We start from the raw sequence: 21,796 nt of genomic DNA, 5'->3' as shown, positions 1-21,796 counted from the left end.
GAGACCATACATCCCTTGAAATTGTCATTGTCAAATTATTCCTCATTTATTTTGTTAAAAGATGTGAAGCATAAGAGAACAAAATAAAAATAATGATATATTAAAAATTGAAGTGCCAATGCAGGTATTGAACTGGGAACATTTTGATAGGGGGTCCTGTCCACTTAAGTAACAGTTTCATTTAAAGAGAAGGTACATTTTTGGTACAGTTTTAACATTGATCATTGCAAAATGCGCTGTATTGAAAGCCTGCAGATAACATGAACCATTTTTGCATGATGAATATTCTTTTAAGAAAGGCATCTCTTTAAACATCAAATTGATGTCAACATCAAACATAAACTATTTTACAATGTTCTAAAGAGTGTTATGTGCTTAACTGATAGGCCACAGCTGGCTTCTGGATCATGAAGCAATCTTAGACTGAAGTCAAAAGTTGTACACTGTCTTAATGTCCCTTGAAAAATTGAAATGGTACTCGAAGTATCCTGTTAATTGTTAATTACAAATGTCAATTGTCATATTATGATAAACAATCAGTTTATCACAGACTGAAATTTTGACTTAAGTCTAAAATTAAATACTTCATGATCCCGATGCCAGGTTAGCAATAAGAAACCAGACCAAAACAGTTACTCCCCCTCATCCTCCTTCTGTACAATAATGCAGACAATACAAATAATAATAAATATGAACATCACTGAAAAGTCCTTATTCATGCCACAATCAATAGAACAGACACGTCTCTGATTTCAATTTACTACCACCAAACTAGATCTATTCCTTAGAGGCTAATAAGCAAGATGTCTATAAAGCCATTTTATTTGTCGATTTCAGGTAGTGAGCATGGTAATTATTTTTCTGTACGTGTCATAAACTGCAGTTCTCGACATCATCATCTAGTCTGTCTTCAGCCCTAGATAATCAACATCTGTTTTTCATCCTTCCCTGAGCATCTACCCCCCAATAGGATGCAGATGTGTAAGCCCCGCTTTGTACATACCTCTATCAACAGACAGATAAAAAAAGAGTTCTATTTGTCTTATACTCATGAGGAATGCTATGATCAATAATTGCAAGTTTGTCCCTTGGAGAAACAGAGCGTCTTAATTCTTATATCATAACTCTTGCGTCAGCAGGGGAAAAAAACAACATTAGCAGATATCTGTGGTGCTGGCTGTGAAGATTATGCTATGGATTCAGATCATAACCATCTTCTGTTTACACACTCACACAAAAGGCCACCTGAGTGTCACACAGCTCTTTTTCCTTTAAGGTGTTGTAATCTCATTTTTCAAACAAAAAAATCCATATTGATTCTGTATGACCACTGAGGCTGTCAGATGTGGCAAGGAATCAATAGGTATTTTATTTCTGAGCCATTAACTTCCTCTTGTTCTCTTACCCTGTATGTATTATGACATTTACTTACAAATATGGAGGATGTGAGAACTGATAAATTAAACAAAATCTCACTTAACATTGGACATAGTCTCCCACTTAATCTAATCTTGTGATCAAACTTTTACTCTAACATCATTTTTGACGTATTCACATATTCTCTTTGAAGACGTAGCACTGCACACTATGAGTTGTTCAACAGAAAACACTGCTTAAAAGTTCCTGCATTCCCAAGAGAGACTGATATTGATAAAAGCATAGCCCTTTTAGATAAATCTACTCAAAAGATATTTCAGTTTATGTGCAACATCAAAATGTATGAATATTTCTCTCTATCCCCACAGAACAGTACAAACACCGACTCATTAAGGTCATACTGCGCTACCAATATGCAAATAAGTCAACATCAATCAGAACAACTAGTAATAACGAGACCGAAGTGGCCAGAAACAGCCCCAATAAAACGCAATAAGCAGCATCGGAATCAGGGATGTCCGGCAGGCCTTCTCTGGAAGCCGCATAGCCCTGACATTTTGCAGTCCTCCCATGGGAAACAGCTCCGAATGGTTAATGTACTGTTCAAATCCATAGCAAGAGCAGTATAGTCCCAAACACAGACAATCCACGTCTTTGGCTCTGCTATGGGACTGTACAATGTGCCACTTAGCATGTTTATTGCCTTTATACAAGTAAATCATGCAATGAGCAATGTTAGCTTCCTTGTAGACAAAAGGAAAAATGATTTTTCTCTGAGTCCAAAGCTCTTCCACAAAATAAGGTACATAAAATAATTTAACATACACATTGACAGACTTTGTAGATACATCTTTTTTTATTTCAAGCATATACAAAACAACAAATTAAATAACTTTGGAGTAGCTGTTTTATTAACAGGTTTCCTATTTAAAAGGGAATCAATATGGGTTTTTTTTCCATTTATAAGAGACCTGTGTACCAAGTATAAATTTTCAATTAAGTCTGATGATTTCGATGTTTGATTGATCTTGAAAATGAATAGGGCTCTTTATTTTGTCGACGACAACCTGTGCAACAAGTGCTTGTGTATTATCATATTTTAAAGGGTTTTAGTCTGATCATACCCACCCAGTGACCTGAAATTTCCATTTAAGTTTTAAAAACATCTTGGCCTTTTATCATATGTTTCTTTTTTAGGCAATGACTAAGTGCAGTTTTTTATTTAACTTGTAGAGTGTAAAGAAATGGTCATTCTGAGTGAATTTTGTCATACCCTGCCACAAACAGCAGATACATATAATATTGAATAAAACTGGTCTAGACTAATCTCAGAAACTACTAGACCGTCTAGTAGTTTCTGAGATTTTAGAAATAGGAAAAAAGTTTGACAAAGACTACATGATAATGGCAGATGGCAGGTCTGTATAATACCTCTGAAACTTTTGTAATCAGACTAATAAATTAAATAAGAGAACCATGAAAAATTTTCATCAATATACCTGGTCTTATATATATAAGATTTTATTCCATCTAATGCAATTCATATGAGACATGAAAAAATTCTGGGTTTTTTGTTTGGAAATCATGCAGTTAATGAAATAACATGCAAGGTCTCGCAACATCCTGGGTATTGATTTATAGTAGTACTCCCATGTGTTAATACTGGTTATACGCTCAAGGGGGACTCTTATACAGATTTGAATTTCTTCCATTTATAGTACTACCACTGGCGAGACATAGCTGATGATGTAAGAGATAGTTTCTATGTATAAATAATGTGTGAATGCTTAATGTAATACATTAACTCAATACATCAAAGTTCTAGATTTTAAAAGAATTCTTTCTGTCAATTCAAAGTTGATTCTACTAATGCCATGATGCAACTATCTCAATGGTTAAATCAAATAAATATGCTTTAGAAATTGCAAACTGCCATGACTTTTATGAGTCAGCAAATTCTATATGCATCACTGTTAACGGTATATGTAATAGATTGCTACATTTATTTTACACAGGAATACTCCAGGCATTCAGATGCCACTCTTTGCACTAACCATCAAGCATTTTCAAACACAAGATCAGAGGTTTCTTTAACAATATTGGTTTCCCCACAACCCATTACATTCATCAACTTATGCCCACAATCACCTGTTTTGCTTGTTTCATTTGATAAAAAGAGAACCATCAAAGACATAAACACGTCCGCGAGGATCCAGTGCTAGATAACGCTGCAATGTTCCTGCATTTCAAGCACTGTGCATCTACAACAGAAACTATAAGTATAGTCAGAACCTTCATCAACGAGAAAAATAAATACCATTTGTCATTTAAATCACAGACCCTATTTTGCCTGACAAAACACTCAAGATTTAATTACTATTCAAGCAAGGAAGCATCCATTCATCATCCCAATCCAATTTCAACAAATCACTTCAACGTCCTGGCGTATCACAGAGAGAAAGAGGGGTATAGAGCTAGGATACCAACAGACAAGGGGTCTCTCAGAAGTCCAGATTATCTGGGCTTTCTTTGGATTCTGAATGCTGTGTCACAGCAAAACACCAATTTTCATTTTGAGCTGACCAGAAAAAAGAATCACCATGGGCAAAATGATCAGAAATCTGGCAGAATCTGTGGAGCTCTGATTCAAGAATGTTAACCACAACACTTGATAAAAACTTGATTTACCCAATTCATGGACTTAATATTAATAAAGGGATTGAATACCCTGGAGTTAGCGAGTCACAGTAGAAAAGGTCTAATTAATTTCCAATATAGTTCCATTCCAAACTATTTACATTGTGACTTCCTCCTCTTGGATCAATGTTCTCACTATTGATTTCAGTGAGTAGGTTTTCATACAAAGAAAGTAATTAGGCTTCAATCAACCATGCTCTGATATGACCAACAAACTACTGCTGCAATGCACCCCAAACTATACATTTTGCTGCTGTACAACAGACTCTCCTGAAGGGTCATTTACAAATACATTTTTATTTTTCCACATGAAAGGGAAATTACTGTGCAAATAGAAGATATTGTCCTTTAAGCCTTACAAACCTGCTAAATCAATTTGTACAGCCTGAAAAATACAAATAAAGACATGTTTGGGGCACAGTCAAGTGCATTTATCACAAAAGATCAATGTCATTGAACTCCAGATTCCAATGTTCTTTTGCTCTTCTACTACAAAGATCTCGAGTGCAATTTCCATGCTGTAGCTGCAGGTAGCAATTCTTAATATTCAAGTCATGTAATAAATTGCATGTTGTGGGCTGTGTTTAAATTGGTTAAAAAATCTCTCTTTCTCCTTTTCTTTCTCTCACTCTCTCTGACTCTCTCTCTGGCTGCTTCAGCATTAGGTTTCAGATGCCTAGAAATTGACTGGTATTATAACACTTATCAAGATGAAGTGTAAATAATAGCATATAAAGGAAATTGAAAGAAGCATTATCTTGGCAAACATGGTCCAAATCTCAGGCACACATCAGATTAAGTTCACTGTATTTCTGTGTGGCATACTAATCACAAAACAGGCTACTTATTTGCAGTCACTGTAACTCAGACATGGCAGCAACTGTTAAAACTCTCCTTTTCTATTACTGGGCTTGTTGAAGGGTACAAAAAACATACACCACCCACATACATTTGGTGCCACTTCCTCTTGTATACACAAATATAGATACCGTATAGGGCTGATTTGCAATTTTCTTAGTCTGCTTTTAATAAATTGCCAATATGTGCTAAAACATCTTAATCTGCTTGCAAAAATTGCAGTTAAATTCAGGGGAGTTAAATGCTTTCTTTAATATTTTTGTATCTGTAAGAAGTAAATTTTCAGTAAAAACCAAGTCTTAATCATTATACATACTGAAAATCAAATTACCAGTAGGTTGGGACAGAAATGCCTCTGGTAAAAACTGCCCTGACCACAACTACAAAAAAATCTAGTGTACCTATAAATGAGGAAGTTGTTGGTTTAAACAAACTTCACACTAAATGTTTTTGTTACAATACACAGACCACATTTCTTTAAGCCACAACTTTGAAAAAATCTTGTTTTCTTTAACATCAAAGTGGTACCAAACCAGATTAGCTTCTGATATTTTTAATAGGCAAATTACTAAGATTAGTATTTCAGCTAATATCTTCTTTAAAATAATACTACACCAGTGTAGAGAGAAGATGTGATAGATACGCTTATCTATTCTTTCTTATCAAAAATTCCTTGGCAGAAAAGTTTCTCCATATTTTCATTGGTTGACTTGTAATTACTATTTAGAGTTGTAGTTTCATCTATTCATTTTCACCATACTCTTTTATTCTTCAATATCTAGGTCTATAAATTACTGAAAAACCAACATGAAACAAAGTGGGGTTTTTTTAATCTTCAATATCTGTGCCTATACAGAGTGACAAAACCTGAATGTTAATTAAAATCTATTTAAAAAAAGAAAGACTTGCTTTTTTGTACTAGACAGTGGTTTTCGAATCAATTGCAAGTAATGCAATTAATGTGTAACTCGTATCTCTGAACATTAACTTAATTTGAATGTGTGCAGAAAAATATGGTCTAACTTCAACATTATCAGACTTCAAATCTGTTACATAATAACTACAGTACCTCCGGAATAAGGAAATCAACTTTTTGCTCTGCAGTGAATGGTACAGAAGGCGCATATATCCATGCTATCAGATTACCGTCCAATTTCTTCTCTTATTGGTAACATCATTGTTCTTCTTTATATGTTATTACATAGACTTGCAGAAACCCCAAGATATTAAAAGAGCATTCATTAAGATCTTTATGTAATTGAAGACAACATTGAAATAAGGCATATTGTTTTTCAGAAGAACATGTCTTTTTTTAATAATTGCTAATTTTTCATCATTTTAAAGACATTTCAACTCAAAGGCATCAAGATCAAAGAATGTGCTTTGAAGATTAAAAGTCTGATCATGATGTTATAGTTGTTGGTTTTATGAAAGTGCAGACTTTGAACATCATTTTCCTGTAGATTTTTTCTTCAAACTGTGTATCTACAGTTCAAACAAAAACTTTGTGTACTATATCAAAAGCCTATCGTACTTTATTGGTACAAAATATGGCATGGATTCTCGAGTGATCATGGAAGACTATCAAATGAAAAAAAAAACTTAACATAATTTGGGCTTTATATTCACCTTTACCTATTATTGTGTATATGAAAGAATATAAAAACATGGAAGCATGTCAATCAAATGAACAATGGTCAGCCAGTGATCACTTGATATTGCCATTGTACTGAGATATTGTTGTGTAGATCGATTCTCTTTCCAAGACTGATCACAGGAACCATACAGAGTATATGACAGTAAGTTGGAATCATATTCCATATAACTCATCTTAAATGACAAAATCCACCAGATATGTTGCTATGACAACCAATGTGAACAGCATTTATGTTGTCTGTGCATCAGTTTCAACATCTTCACACTAAGTTACTGACACCAAGATATACTAATTCATTCCATGTGTACCAAAAAATACTTATTATACATGAATAAGGTTAAAAAGCTAATACCCAATGGCAGAAGCATACATCACTTACTATGGTGACTAAAATTAAGCATCCATTGGAAAAAAATTTCATTTATGTTGGTGACAGCTGAGCATACACTAATATTGGTTTACACCTGCATAAAGTCTGTTTGGGATATGCATTACAACAAGAACCCCTTAATCAATCAGATCTGTGAACAGTTTAATACTGATGGTATAAAAATTATAATTTTATTTCACAAGATTTAAAGGACAATGTCTAGATTGTTAGACTCTAAACTGCTCAAAAGTTGAATAAAATTTGAACTCAGATGTTTACTTATAATGAAAAAAATTGGTTGTAAACTAAACTCATATGTATCTCAATGGCTGCACTTGTAGCCAATTTGTTTCAATTCAGAGTCTGTTACCACTAAAACCATCTGATAAAGGCATAATGTTAGCTAAGGCTGCTGAGTTCTGGTATTTTCAATGGCAACTGATCACCAATAAAGTGATGTAACACATTCCAATACCTTGTCCACACATGCAGTCAATTTACAACTAGAAGATGAGTGCAAAAAAAAAAATGCAGAGCTCCATCTACCAGTACTCTGAAAGTTTTTTCTTGATCTGTCTCTCACTGCTGAGAAATATTGTAACACACTTCTGCAACGCTTTGTAACAATTTGTGTAGCCTGATGTGAACTATTTTTAGAGGATCTGTAGATTGGGGAGGTGAAAGAGGTTCTAGCAGAGGTGAAGCGATCAACTTCACATACTTTTTTGTCAACATGATAAAGAAGTTCTCCATCTTGTAGTAAGTTTGCCATTAATAACAAGCCTTGCTTATCAGCAACACAGCCAACAATCGAAGAAACCTGAAGATTTTTCACTTTAAATTCTATTTAGTATCTGATTAATATTTCCACATCAATAAAATTTCCAATGACCATCATAATTAACATACATGTACAAATTGTCAACAGATACAAAGACTCAGTCCTCATATTATACATTTCTCCCCCCCCCCCCCCCCTCCCCCACCTTAAAAAAAAAAAATAACAAGATGATACCTCAAATTTTTTTTTAAAATTTTGAGAAACTTCATAACCCTTCTATACTAATAACAATTGGACAAGGAATGGTCTGCTGTGATGAACTTGGCCCCCGAGTATGAAGATCTCATCCAAGAGACAGTAACTGTCACATCTATTGCCAAGCACTTGGCAGCAGACCCCTGCTATTCTCAGAGTGATTACCAAATTAACCTCAAAGATACAGACACATGTCATAATGTCAGATGTTTGATCTCAAAATTTAAAGGGGCAAAGGGTGACATACAAAATAATATATACAGCATTTTGAAATACTAAGTTTTAAACTACACCTGACACCAACATAAGATGATTTGAATATGGATATATGATAAAAATGTGAAAGAAATAGGGAATCCTTTATACATGAGAGTATCTTTATCTGATCTTATAATAGCTGTAAACCAACACAGAGTATTGTGAACTTGGTAAATTGGCCCAGAAAAAGGGCATCAATTCTATTCAGAGTCAAATGTGAAATTTTACTTTTGATGCACAAAAGCAACCTACAGTGTATTTTCTGTACTTTCTTACATTAAGCAGAAAATGGTATACATGTGTATATCTCGTTTATTTTAAAATTACAATGGTAAAATAAGGTATCTAACAGTATTTTTAATATATATTTGCATTTCATGTGAAAAAACGTCGTTTACGCAAAATCTCCTCCTTAGCCAAGTTGGTAAGGGGGAGATTCTCCCACATAGCAGCTTTGAAAGGTTAACAGGTATGTTTTTATAAAAAAAAAAAAGGTATACTTTTTAAACAAATTCATTCTGAAGTTAGTTGCAAATTAATTACTTAAATAACAACAGCCCTTGAAGAATGAGATGAGAGACCAAATCTGGCTGTATATCAACCTATAATTCCATTCTCTGTATACATATGGCTACTGTATTTCACATGGAACAACCAAGTTATTTGCTTGTTACTAATTAAACTAAACATATTACTGGGAAAATTGGTTTAATTAATAGATTGTTCTGCACAGTTTTATCATTACAGGCCATTCAAGATCTGGCTTGAAATAGCTCTTTCATTAATAATGAATGCTAGTACTTGAGAAAAACAGTGGATATATTTGTTGAGAGATACAACCCAAAGTTAATCAATGACTCCATGCAGTCAATACTTATGTGTTCCATACAGATAGGTAATGATGAGGAGGGTAATCATGATCATGATAATGATGAAATATGGTATCATTATAGGTTCAGATAAAATACCAATGGATGAAGTTTGGACTCTACTTGACTAATTAGCTTTAATACAAGCTTAGGGTTTTTCCAAAACTTGGTTCAAATTGACCCCTTGATAAGGAAATCTACCAATAACTCGGACTCGACAAGCACATTATAAAGCACTTCATGAATTAATTATCAATCACAGTGCTCTAAGGTCAGAAACAATATGCTGTATACATGTAACTGTACACAGACAATTTAGCTCACTCCCCCTTTCTTTTTATTTTTTTGGAGTTTACTGCTATATACAGCTGGTTTAGATAATACCAGACACAAATCTGTCTGCACAGTACGGTCAAGCAATCTACCACAAAACTGGACCCAGTACCACAGCATTCTAGCAATAATTGATCTGTCTGCTTGTGGGTTTCAGTCACAGCAGTCAACAGATATAAAAACAAGATTGACTGTTGAGTCTACCATAAACTGCTTTTACTCATTTTGCATGTGTTCCACAAAGTAGCTGTCTAAACTTCGGATCAATACTTGTATACTTTTATCAAAAGCTGTTGCAGCAATATTCTTTTTGTCATCATATACCTGATGTAGTGAATAAAATGACATCTCCAGCAGATGTTCATATGCCAACACCAATACAATTGAAGAAAAAAACCCTTACAGCTCCTGTGACAAGACTACTGCTTCAGCCAACAGTTTTTAAACTGATCCACTTTCCTGCCTGCATTTTAAAACATGCCATATTTCTAAGATAAAAACCTTGGCAGGAGGGCAAGTAGAAGATTTCTCCAAACACTTATCTTCAAAGCCTGTTGAATTAGGATGCAGACCCAGTGTTTTATTTCTCTCATTTCAAAGCATAATATGGTTAACATGAAAAAGCTATTCAAAACTTTCACTCAGCACATCAGAAATTAGTTTTGCAGTAAGCTGTATAGTTAAACATATCTGTGAGCAAATTTAAACAAATTTGAGAATAATCTAAACAGTGAGGTGTATTTTAGTAAGAAGCTCCTTCAATTCAATATACAACCATTTCTACTGTTATACAATTCTATCTAAGCATCAATTCTTCCCTTTCTTTTATTTTTTAAACATCAAGAATTCTGTGCAAATTTCATTCCTCTGTATTATTATATGAAAATAAGAGTATCTTATGAAATCTACAGCTCTGAGTAAATTTACATTTTCCCATTTTAAAGATATTTTATATCATAAAAAAATGTCTTTCATGAATGCAGTGCCCTGAAAAATCTATTTAAACTAAAAATAACTCAAAATGGCAAAACTGTTTCATATGAATAAAATTTGCAGATATGGCAGAAGAAAAGCACTGAGTATCATATTCCAATACAGCAACTATTCAGCAAAACATAAGGAGATGGAAATATATAGAGTAAAACACAGTTATAGCGAACACTCTTATAATGAATTGATGCTTACAGCGAAGGGACTTTTACTCCCCATGACTTAATTACATGTTGTCAACTCGACGCATATAACAAATTACGCTTATAGCGAAGGAAAATCTCCATTCCTTGGAACTTCATTATAACATGTTTTACTGTAAAATATTGTTTTAATTATCATAAAAGAATGTGTTTGATGATTATAATAGAAAGAAGAACCACAGTACACACTTCAACTTTGACACTCCAAACTATTTGGTCATGTCATGCAGTGGGATCATTTGATTATCTAGTTTAAACTGAATCTATCCAGTATGACACAACAATTGATGTCATCGTTGTATGAAACCACATGGATTTTCCTAAGAAATGTAGTGGTAAATACTCAGCGAAAGTAGTAGCTATGCTGGCACTGCCTTATATGATCACATTTAAAATTTTTGTAACAGCTCTAATTATTTTCCTAGATCAACTCTCAATTTTGAAATATATTAATTAACTTGAAACTTCAAATTTAAAGCCTTTAAGTTTGATTGCACTAGTGAAAATTAAATTAATCTTTCAGGACCATCTAAAAATCAAGATGAAATGAAAAGTTGAAACTTTACCTCTAATGAGAGTGTCATCAGATAATGCAGCTATAACTACATAATGACCTGTGTATGAAATTCTGAGAATTATGGTAATCATAGATGCATTTACTCGTTTCATGACTTGTCAATTAACAGAAGCAAATATGCTGGCAAAAGCACATTTTTTCACCCATTACAGCTGAGAGACAAAAATTTCTTGTAGTATGTCCATGACTGAATGGCAAACTAGCATAAAATCTGACCCCTGTTTCTTAATTCCTAGGCTGCAGCATTATTAATTCTACAGAGGAGCATCCTTCTTTGTTTAGCATTACAATGTCTGCCCCTATCATAAAGCACTTGGTTGGTGACAGCAAGGCTGAAGATATTGCTACTGCCCCTGCTTTCAGATATTTCGGTAGCTAGTGGAAGGAGTTACATTCTGACTCGAGATGAAAGATGGGTAGGCAATGTCAGAGACACGAAGTGGCAACCACATTCTACAAGTCACAGCACACCTGAACATCATTATACAGATATATATATACTGATAGAGAATCTGACAGAAGGATCCCACACCATCACAATGGCTTTCTTCGTAGCACTATCAACTCAACATTGACGGAAACACAGCAATTACCAGCAACGATTAAAAATATACTATATTAGAGGGTTAGACAACAAACAAATTAACTGCCAAAAGTATCATGGTTAATTAAGCCCAGAGAGGCAGGACAAATCACTTGATAATTTGCAATTAAGTTTATCCATAGCTCTAAAAATGGAAAAAAATGAAATGGAAATAGCAATGTCTTAAAAACTGCACTTAGGATGATATAATAACTTTGATCGAGATGAAACTGAAATAATCCCTACAAAGTTTAATTTGTGCCATGTATAATTATTAATCGATATTTGATAGTTTCCTGATTAAAAGGCTAAATGCATCATTTCCAAGGGTATTGATAGCAAACAGTGGCAAGAACTGAGGTTAATTAGACCTCCTGCATTTATTCATCCTTCATTGATGTTTCCATCATTTTTTCTCTGGATGATACATCGAATAAAAAGTTACCATATGGCCTAGTTTTTCAACAGTGAATGTTTTTTACATGCAGTGCTAATCAAACATTAAACATGTATGTAAAACTGTTAGAAAAAGGTTTAAAAATTAATAGAATCAATGAAGACACATATGAATAAACATAGTTTTCTGATTTAAATTATCACTGAAAAATTACTCATACTTTAAAATCTACATGGCCGATTTTCCTTCTATTGCATGAACACTTACTACCATTGAATTGTTGTCTGATTTGGTTCAAAATAGCTTTATAAGTTTTATTCATAAACTGCCCTCTCTCAAACTTCCTGGAGCTTGGCAAAAACAAGAGTGCACCACAAATAAAGGACCTGTTATTGGCAAACAAAGAAGCCCCTGAAATCAATCCGACCTCCCCCCCTTTGTAGTTTTTTTAAATATCCCTCGCATTGTGTACAGAAACATGAGAAGCATTAGAATTAAATGGTGAAACATCCATCTCTGACAGTTGGTTTTCAAATATTTTTCTCATATCAATTTAAAAAGTTGAAGCAACTGGAAACACATGTTTATAAAACAAAATAAAATGTGAATTAAATCATTAGAATTTTGGTGGGTCACTCAGTTTTCACATAAATTATATGTGTCCTTCATCCACAAAATCAATGACATTTTTTTTTTTTAAACAGAAAATCCATGAATTGAGAAACATTTCAAAGAATTGAACAGTAAATGAGAAATCATATACAAAACCATAACACTGCCATGAAAGCAAATAGACCACAGATTATCAAGTTTGTTTTAATATCTTGTGTTAATTGTCTTCCCAAAAAAGATTTTAAACACTACCACTATCAAAATTTCATTACTTTGGGAAAAGAGATATTGTGGTAAAATATTTTATTAAAAGCTCACACCTTCCAAGACTTGAAATCCCACACATCTGAACCTGACGCTTTGACCACAGAATAAACAGAAAGTCAATACCAATGTTAAAGCTGTTATTTACCTCAGCAGTAATGGTGTTCTTGTATAGGAAATATTTGATATATCGATACAGCATTCTAAATCTGCATGAACAATTAAGGGATAATAGAACCATTTTAACAAGACCTTGGACTTTTGGTTGGACGTAGCTATCTATTTCTTTCGTCAAAACAAGTTAAAAATGATGCGGTATCAATTGAAATATATGCACTGATTGCGTAGTTTTGGCTCAAAAGCCACACAAATCTTGTCGATTTCAAACAGCCATGGCTGAGTGGCCAGCAATGAAATATACAGGGCTACGTCACATTGCTGTTTGACACAACTACCCCGGTACCCAAAATCCAAGGTCTTCTTAAAATGGTTCTAAACCCTCAGGCCTGCATTTCATGTAATAAAAATAGAAATTACACTCTAATAAACTCTCAGGCCTGCATTTCATGTAATAAAAATAGAAATTACACACCACTTTTAAATGTACTAGAAATTTTAGTCCACCTAAATTCTTTGAAGATCATTATATTTTTAAGTCAAGGACATTATTCTAAACTGAATATTGCACAACTTCTAATTTCAGTTATGCTTTTTTCTTTTCAATACCAGTGTTATACCAAAACATTGCGTAAGTCTTTACACATGATAGGACAAGAACGACAAAACTTAATGTATCAAATGTGAAAGACACAATAGAATATTCATACGTCCTGATGCCCATTTATGAAATACAGCTCTTATAAAATCAACTACTAGCATTGTTGAAGTTTCTTGTAAATCTTGCAGTTTTCCCATTTAAAATTTCTGTTGCATGCTGCTCTCATGCAATTTTGCTTCATAAAAGATCATAGATTTGTAATTTTAAAGACTTTATACACTATTATAAAGTACTTCAATCATGTTCAACAACTGAAGTAAATTGTTATCCTTTAAATTTAGGCATCAATACAGTAAAAGTACTCACTCAGTTTCATCGTTATGGAAGATAACTTCTGTGTCGGTTGTGTCGAAGTCCCTTCCTTTCTTGGCCGACCCATCTGTTGTATAGTAGGGCACTCGGACCGTCCCTCGGGCTCCCGATGATCTTACCACCTTAATCTCGACCTCACCGATGGCTTCCGGCACATTCATTTCTTTCTCCTCAAAATGGAAGATTCCTGGGTGGTCGTCATCCAAAATCATGACAGTGGCCACAAATGGGGGTATCAGTTTAACCTCACCTGCACCACTGTTATTGCTGTCGAACATACCCTGGGAGTCCCCGGTTCTCAAGTTGCTGAGACGAACATAGAAATGCTCATCCTCCTCAAAGATGTCGTCATCAAGGATTGTGATTGGAAATTGTTTGTGAGTTTCCATAGGATAAAAGACTACTGTTCCTTCTGCATTCTCGTAGTCTGATCCAGCATTTGCTGTTCCATCTTCAGACTTGTAGTCAACATAAAGAGTTTTGTTCAAGTCCCCCCCTTCTCTGGTGACAGTGAGATAGAATGTACCAACATTCTCCATCACAGTGTAATGTCCTGGATCAAAGTATACTCTAGTTGTCGAATCATCTTTGACCTCAATCTTCACATCATCAAGGCTTGCTTTGCGCTCGATCTTGCTCTTTTTGACAACATTTCCACCTCCTGTAAGCTTACGAGTGGCCTGAATCCTATAAAAAGCTCGACTCTTTGGTCCACGATTGATTGCCTCGTACTCTGCCATTTCTTCCAGTGTTTTCATGTCTGCATTAGGGTTTTTCTTTCTCAGCTCACGAAGAATGTCCATGTATTCTTTCCTGTGTTCTTCAAATTCTTTGATTTCTTTAATATCACTTTCTTCACTGACACCTTTGAAAACAACCTCATCATGATGGTTCGCTTTGCCGTCTGCTAACTCATGATCTCCCTCCGATGACACCACCATGCCTTTGTGTCGACTTGATCTATATTTTTTAGACAAAAATGCATATGGAAAGAGCCTCTTGTCTGCTATATATGCAGTTATAACGGTTGCTGGGAAGAAAAGCAATGTTACAATAGCTTCCCATATGTGTACTACCCCAACAGATGAGACTGATAGAATAAAATAAAGCCAGAGGTAGGCTATAATACTCCAAGTAGCTGTAAGAAAGAATACATGTAAATGTTTAATGGTTCTATTTTCACCCTCAGGTATGCAGTATACACAAATGGCAGTGATGATGAAAAGGTTAAAAGCTGCACTGCCTACAATGGTGCTAGGACCAAGATCTCCAGCTTGGAAATTGTTAATACAGATTTCAATCACGGAGAGTAAAATCTCAGGAGCTGATGAACCTAGCGCCATCAATGTTAGATTGGAAACAGTCTCGTTCCAGATCTTGATGTTGACTGTTGTAGTGGTTCCATCAGGCTTTCTCACAATGACTTCCTTTTCTTTGGATGTGATCACTTCAATTGCAGACATGAAGCGGTCTGCAACGATGGAAACTCCCAAAAACATATAGACCATTCCTAAAAAGTAGACAGCCCCTCTTGCTATCTTGTCTCCTACACTTAGATTGGAAACTGGTTGCCACAGGGGGAACACAAGTCCTCCTGAACATGGTTTAACATATGCATTACAAGTCTCATTGGATTCTGACGCCGAGGACACTGGTAGCTGGATAAGGAGGACTGTTGCAAGGAGAACCAAAGTGATGGGAGACACTGTCCCTCTGGCTGAAGACACCGACATGGCTTCTGGATTTCTAACTGCGACCCAAGGTGAAGATCTTACTTTATCCCAGAGAAAACACCTGAAAAATGAAATTAAAATCTCTTTTACACACTTAAAAATTTCTGGTAAATTTGAGGATGTTTGTTCAAAGTTGCTGCTGGTATCAACAATCAGTAAAATAGAATATGGATATTGTACACTGATCACAGCATAGGTTAGAAACATATGCTTGCACAGCACAGGTTAGAAACTTATGCTTGCACAACATAGGTTACCCACTGTTGCCCTACCCTACCTCTGGGGATCATGAGTTGAACAAACTTGAATCTACACTACCTGAGGATGCTTCCATACAAGTTTAAACTTTATTAGCCAATTAATTTTTGAGAAAATTTTTTGGAGAAAAAAAGAACAACAAATTTTCATTACTAATTATTTTCCATTGAAAGAGGCTACATCTTTTCATTTTTACAAACTTGAATCCCCTTTACCCAATAGTGCTTTGTGCCAAGTTTGGTTGAAATTGGACCATTGGTTCTGGAGAAGAAGTTGAAATGTAAAAAGTTTACGGACGGACAGACAAAGTTATCAGAAAAGTTCACTTGAGCTTTCATCTGAGGTGGGCTAAAAAAGAATAAACAGAGGTAGAACAGAATAAACAATTGAGAATAACAAGAACGTAGGTGTTTTAGTGAAGATAATCGTGAGACACGACAAATTAAGCTTTACTTTAAAGCAAAATCACCACAATCATCTCTACTGTGTCTGTATTATCATGTTTTGTGCCTACTACTATTTCATTAACTAATTTACAGCTGTTAAGTGTTTGAGAGGAGAAGATTGCTTGGTTCTAACCACAGTTTTTGTGCTTTTTTGATGAAGTCTTACTGCACACTTTCTATTATTGGCTTAATTGACATCAAGGCTCTACGACCTTCAATTACAATAATTCTGAACTCATGATGGAAAAAAAACCCTTCTTTTTCACAGTTCCTGGAATTTAGAACTTGAATGAGTTTTCTAAGAGCTCTTCACAGCTTGTATAATTTGATTCTTACAAGTCTGTCACTGGCTTCCCATCTCAGTGAAAACAAGGTCCCAACCTTTCCTAGAAAATATGCGAGTCTGACTAAAAATCCATCACTTAATCATGATACCATTATTTTTTCAATTCAATTTATTAAACCCAGCCAAATTCTCCTAAATATCACCATTACTCATCTTATCAAAAAAAAAGATCAATAAATATGCAATTCCCCAGTTACATGCACCATTTAAAGAAAACTGCTTTTCATTATAATCCACAGAAATGTGCAAAGTTGTGCATTTATTTTAATTAACAATTAAAATTTGCAAATCCTTATTCACTTGAAACCAGATCAGAACCCTAATCAATTCTGCTAATTCAGCAACTAGATACTTTTATTCAATTCTAGAAGCAATGGTATTAATTGCTGGTTCATGGGAGAGGGAGATTGGCTTAATTAGGAAATCCTGGCTTCCCCTCTTGCCTGTGGTAGTCTGTGACAAGGACCACAGGGATCTCAACACTAAAAGGGTCCAGTCATCTGTTACTGCATTCTAGTATGAGAGAGTAGGACACTTTAATGAAATTTTCTCTGCCAGCATTAGGAATGTCGCTAAATAATACCTTTCCCCCATTAATTAATGATGACCTAAATCTTGGGTTACCTCTATAATGTATGATCAGCAACACTTCATGTTCCAATGGGGTGTAAAAACCTGCTACAAATAGTTTATAGTGCAGTAACTACAACATTCATTGAATGCTATCATGTAACTATATATAACTATTTCATTGTAATGTAAAAGCATACAAATGTACTTTAAGTACCAGCTGAGATGAAACTTCGCAACATTTTACTGCATGACCTGTTGCTACTGAGGATAAGTAAATGAAGAACATACTGTTTCTATAAATAACTTCAGGGCCTTCCTCCCAACATATGATGCAACCATCTAATTACCTTTTCTGAGTAGGTAAATATTCTCCTCTATCTGTGAAGTCTTAAGAGGCTAATTATTTGCACACATCATCATTGGTAAGCATTAAATAATGACAAACATCCATCATTTGATATATATAAGGTTTTTTTTTTTTTACAACATGTCCTCTTGCAAGTACCAGTATAATGCAATATGCTGCCTTCTAATTGTTCATAAATACAGATTCTCTTGATTATAATAAGACAGTAGCCAAGCTTGTCTGATTTCCTCTCCAGGATCTACCCCCTGTTTACTGTAAATGATTATCCTTAAATGATAAGGCCCCCATATGTCAGAGAACCCAGCCTGATGGTCAGCTCTAGCTGACAGCCAGCAGAGCTCAGGTTCCTGACTTCATCAAAAAAAGCCCCTATCTATCATGCAGACTCTTCCTATTATCACTAGGTTTAATCACTGGCTTTGCTTACAGCATAGATTCTATGATTGGCCTTACCAACTGTGTAATTACATTTCCTGCTATAAAACTATTCAACTATAGTCCAGTGATCAATTCATTCTGAACCTACTTCACATGTATTCATTTTATTCCTACCAGTATTCAATCATATTTGAGTATATACTGGTAAGTACTATTAACACTCGATGTATGGGACATGGTGACCAAATTCTTTCCACTGCCAGCAACCCACCCTCAATAAACCTAGACAAACTCAGCCTGCTGGAACATTTGTAAATTCATTCTCCGAGCCATAATTTACCCATAAAAGGTAGAAAGTACATTTAATGCATAAACATCTTTCATTTGTCGGATTAATTCAGAACCAACAGGGGTGATTTGGTATTCATATTAAAAGGAAAAATATTTCTTTTTAAGTGAGCGAGAGTTTAAAAACATAATTTCATCTTTAAAAACCATTTTAAAACTATCAACATTAACCCCCACCCCCTCCCCCTCCCCCCCAAAAAAAGAATATTATCAAAAACAACAAAATATATCATATAATTTGCTATTCCATAATTTTTAATGTATTTTTATTTCCATAACTCAATTTGGTTGATCAGCTGCCCAAGAATATATACCCCATATCTTTTGTTCACATTACATCCATTGCTCAATATTGCATCAATAGACAATCTGCAGACAGTCATTTGCATGTATTGGATAGTATTTCTTTCTTTTTCTATAGTTTTGAATTGTACATCTGCTTTCATTTTATGGTATCTGTGTGTAACTTCTCTCTCTTTCTCATCTGAAAAGAGTCTGGCAGCAGCACAGTGGGTAAATCTTCACAGCCTCCATGTGCATCACACACACATTATCCTCGCATGTTTGTGGGGGATTATAGCCCTGCTGTGGGTGTATAGTATGTCTATGTATCAAAACAGATTCTCCACTTAATAAATGGTGCAGGAAAGTTCATTACAGATGCAGAAGTATGTATGGATCTGATAAGAAAATTATGGATAAATTTTCTGAACATGATTTTTGCATACTGGGCAGATAAGAATCTAAGACACTGGTTTCAGCTGGTGATGATGCAACTTTTAGCTAAATATTGCTGTTCTTATGACTTGCGTAATTGAATATATGGACACTTCGTTAGATTAAATAAACATCGTTATGCAATAAAAACGTCTTCAATGTCTTGGATAAAAAGTAATGACATTTCATCTAAGCATTCATCACCTTCATTTTATATCTGCGGGGGATTTAAATTTATTTCTTTACTTTCTAATAAAGACGTCATCAATCAAGCACACATGCATGCAATAGCGCTATCATGCAAAACTGGCTGATACAACATTCTGTACAGGAAAAATTCTAATTAAAGAGCTTTATAAATAGTTGATATCAATCTGTACTGTAAAATTTTCAGGAAGTTAGGAGTTCATTTTACTTGGGCAGAGTAGTCTCATAAGCTACTATCAATCCATTTCCTTTACAATCATCTTATGTGCGGTGTAAATCATTAAATTCTTGTGAACACTACAGGCCATAAAATATTGCAGTTAGTTTAATGGATTACTGTGTACTTAAGAGGAGCACATGTAAACAGAGGCTTGATCTACACACCTTTTAAATTTATATACAAACCGTAATCAAAATTCAAATATTCTCAGGACATGTCAAAGGGATCTTTTATAACTATTTTTAGTTTGTGTGAAAAATATACATGTACTCCGGATCCGCTATCAGTTCGCTATCAGTATGAAGAATGCATGTACACAATTGCATGTATTTATGTTAGTTCTTTAATATACATTGTAGAATGAACTATTGAATTTTTTTCTCTCCCCTATACCAGCAAATGTAATTATTTGCATTATGCTTCATAATATTTTTCATCCCAAACAGATGCTACATATACCTAAAGCGTATCAATTTTCTACCAAATTGCCAACATCAATATATGTTCAGCAATATTATGAGAGAAAAATATTGAAGTCAATTTGATCAATGTTGAGCTGATGCTTCTGAAAGGTTTCATCTACATATAAATTTACCATTGAAACAAAATGTTCTATAGCCGGCAGATAGAGAAAGATATATATCCGGCACTATGGAACATCACATCTGCTCTCCTCCACAATGAACACGTCGTTTGAGGCAGTGTCATGTTACATGTGCATCACTGAGTGGTGTGTACTGCATGTACAGTAAGCCAAGGTTGTGAGAACAAAAAGTCTTATTGAAAATAAAAACGTTACTGTTAAAGTTCGACACTTATATATCTTGAAATATCGTATGTCGGAAAACATGCCAAAGCATCTGATAACACGTTACAACTAAACTGAATGAATCGATTCAAACATGTTCTTTGAATTTCTCGCACTTCTAAATTCTTAAACATACAAGATATTCATTCTTTAAAAAATGCATTTACCTGTCATTGCAGTTAATGGAATCCAAAGGGCTTTATCATCTGCCATGCACCATAGTAAACTCACCATCAGCAACGAATCTCGCGGATCACATACAAGTCGTCAATTACGCTAAATAAGGCATTGTGGGAAACGACACAGCAGCATCCAGCGCAGTCTGTGAGCAAGGGGCATGTAACTCCTCCAAGAATTGTCAACAAAAGCGAAAACGTCAGATCAAGTGAGCGCCTCTTGTCGATACACAATGCTCGTACTGGTTTTAAAACGATTTTGTCATCGCTAAGTTTCTGAGGGTTCGATAAACTCTTTCTTTGAAACACCTGAATAACACATGTTTACATATCTTTTATCGGTGTGGAGGTACAGAGAATCACTCGTGCGTACAACTCCCACAACTTAAAAATGTAGATATTTAAACAGAGGTCATTAAAATACAAACTGACTTCATTTAGGTACGTCGCGCAGTGAAAAGCACACACCTTTACATTCGGTAAAGTATTGCTACACAGGAATAAGCATATGATTTTTAAAGGGCCATATTATATCATGAGTGGTCTATATACTGATATATGTACACTACCTATCAAACCGTTTTATATTTCGAATAATTATCTTGCCAGTTGGAAACAGCCGATATGTTTTTTAATGGGAGATGCTGGGTGATTTTGTCCTCTTTTGAGACAAATTAATATCACACACAATAATCCAAGTCACCAAAATATTCCTGTACAGATTGAAAAAAAACAAATTAAAAAAAACTACGAAAACCGGTTGGAACCTTTTAAGAACAGCACAACGCCCCGACGATTAATCAAATTGCCAATGTATCCCACAGTATATTAAAAATTTGGAGTATATCTTATCAAAGTGGCTGTAAGTTATGCATATATGCTAACTAATAAACTGACTTTGATAGTACAGTTTATTGTAAACTAGAATAATTGATTTCACAAACTTTCCATTCAATTTTTTCTTTTCATTATTCATATGTTAATTCACGCCCCCTCCTGCACTTTATCAATACACCTTCCAAAATTTATTTAACGACTGAATTGCATG

General features: G+C 34.6%; 1 protein-coding gene across 3 annotated transcripts in view; it reads right to left on the bottom strand.

The window, feature by feature from the left end:
* LOC105346273 (sodium/calcium exchanger 3) overlaps window positions 1-21,181 on the bottom strand; it is a 39,286-nt gene extending 18,105 nt beyond the window's left edge. For 2 of the 3 annotated variants that reach the window (XM_066088890.1, XM_066088891.1), the window contains exons 1-2: window positions 20,740-21,180; window positions 14,166-15,965 (exon numbers count right to left, since the gene is read on the bottom strand). In XM_066088890.1, the coding sequence (XP_065944962.1) occupies window positions 14,166-15,904 (1,739 nt within the window). In that variant the 5' untranslated portion in view covers window positions 15,905-15,965; window positions 20,740-21,180. Of the gene's footprint in view, window positions 1-14,165; window positions 15,966-20,739 lie in introns of all 3 variants that reach the window. The other variant, XM_034467603.2, reaches the window with a different exon arrangement.
* Window positions 21,182-21,796: the final 615 nt, after the last annotated feature.

Source organism: Magallana gigas, chromosome 6 (assembly GCF_963853765.1).
Source record: "Magallana gigas chromosome 6, xbMagGiga1.1, whole genome shotgun sequence".
NCBI classification, from domain to species: Eukaryota; Metazoa; Mollusca; class Bivalvia; order Ostreida; family Ostreidae; genus Magallana; species Magallana gigas.
This window is presented reverse-complemented; position numbering and strand designations above follow the sequence as displayed.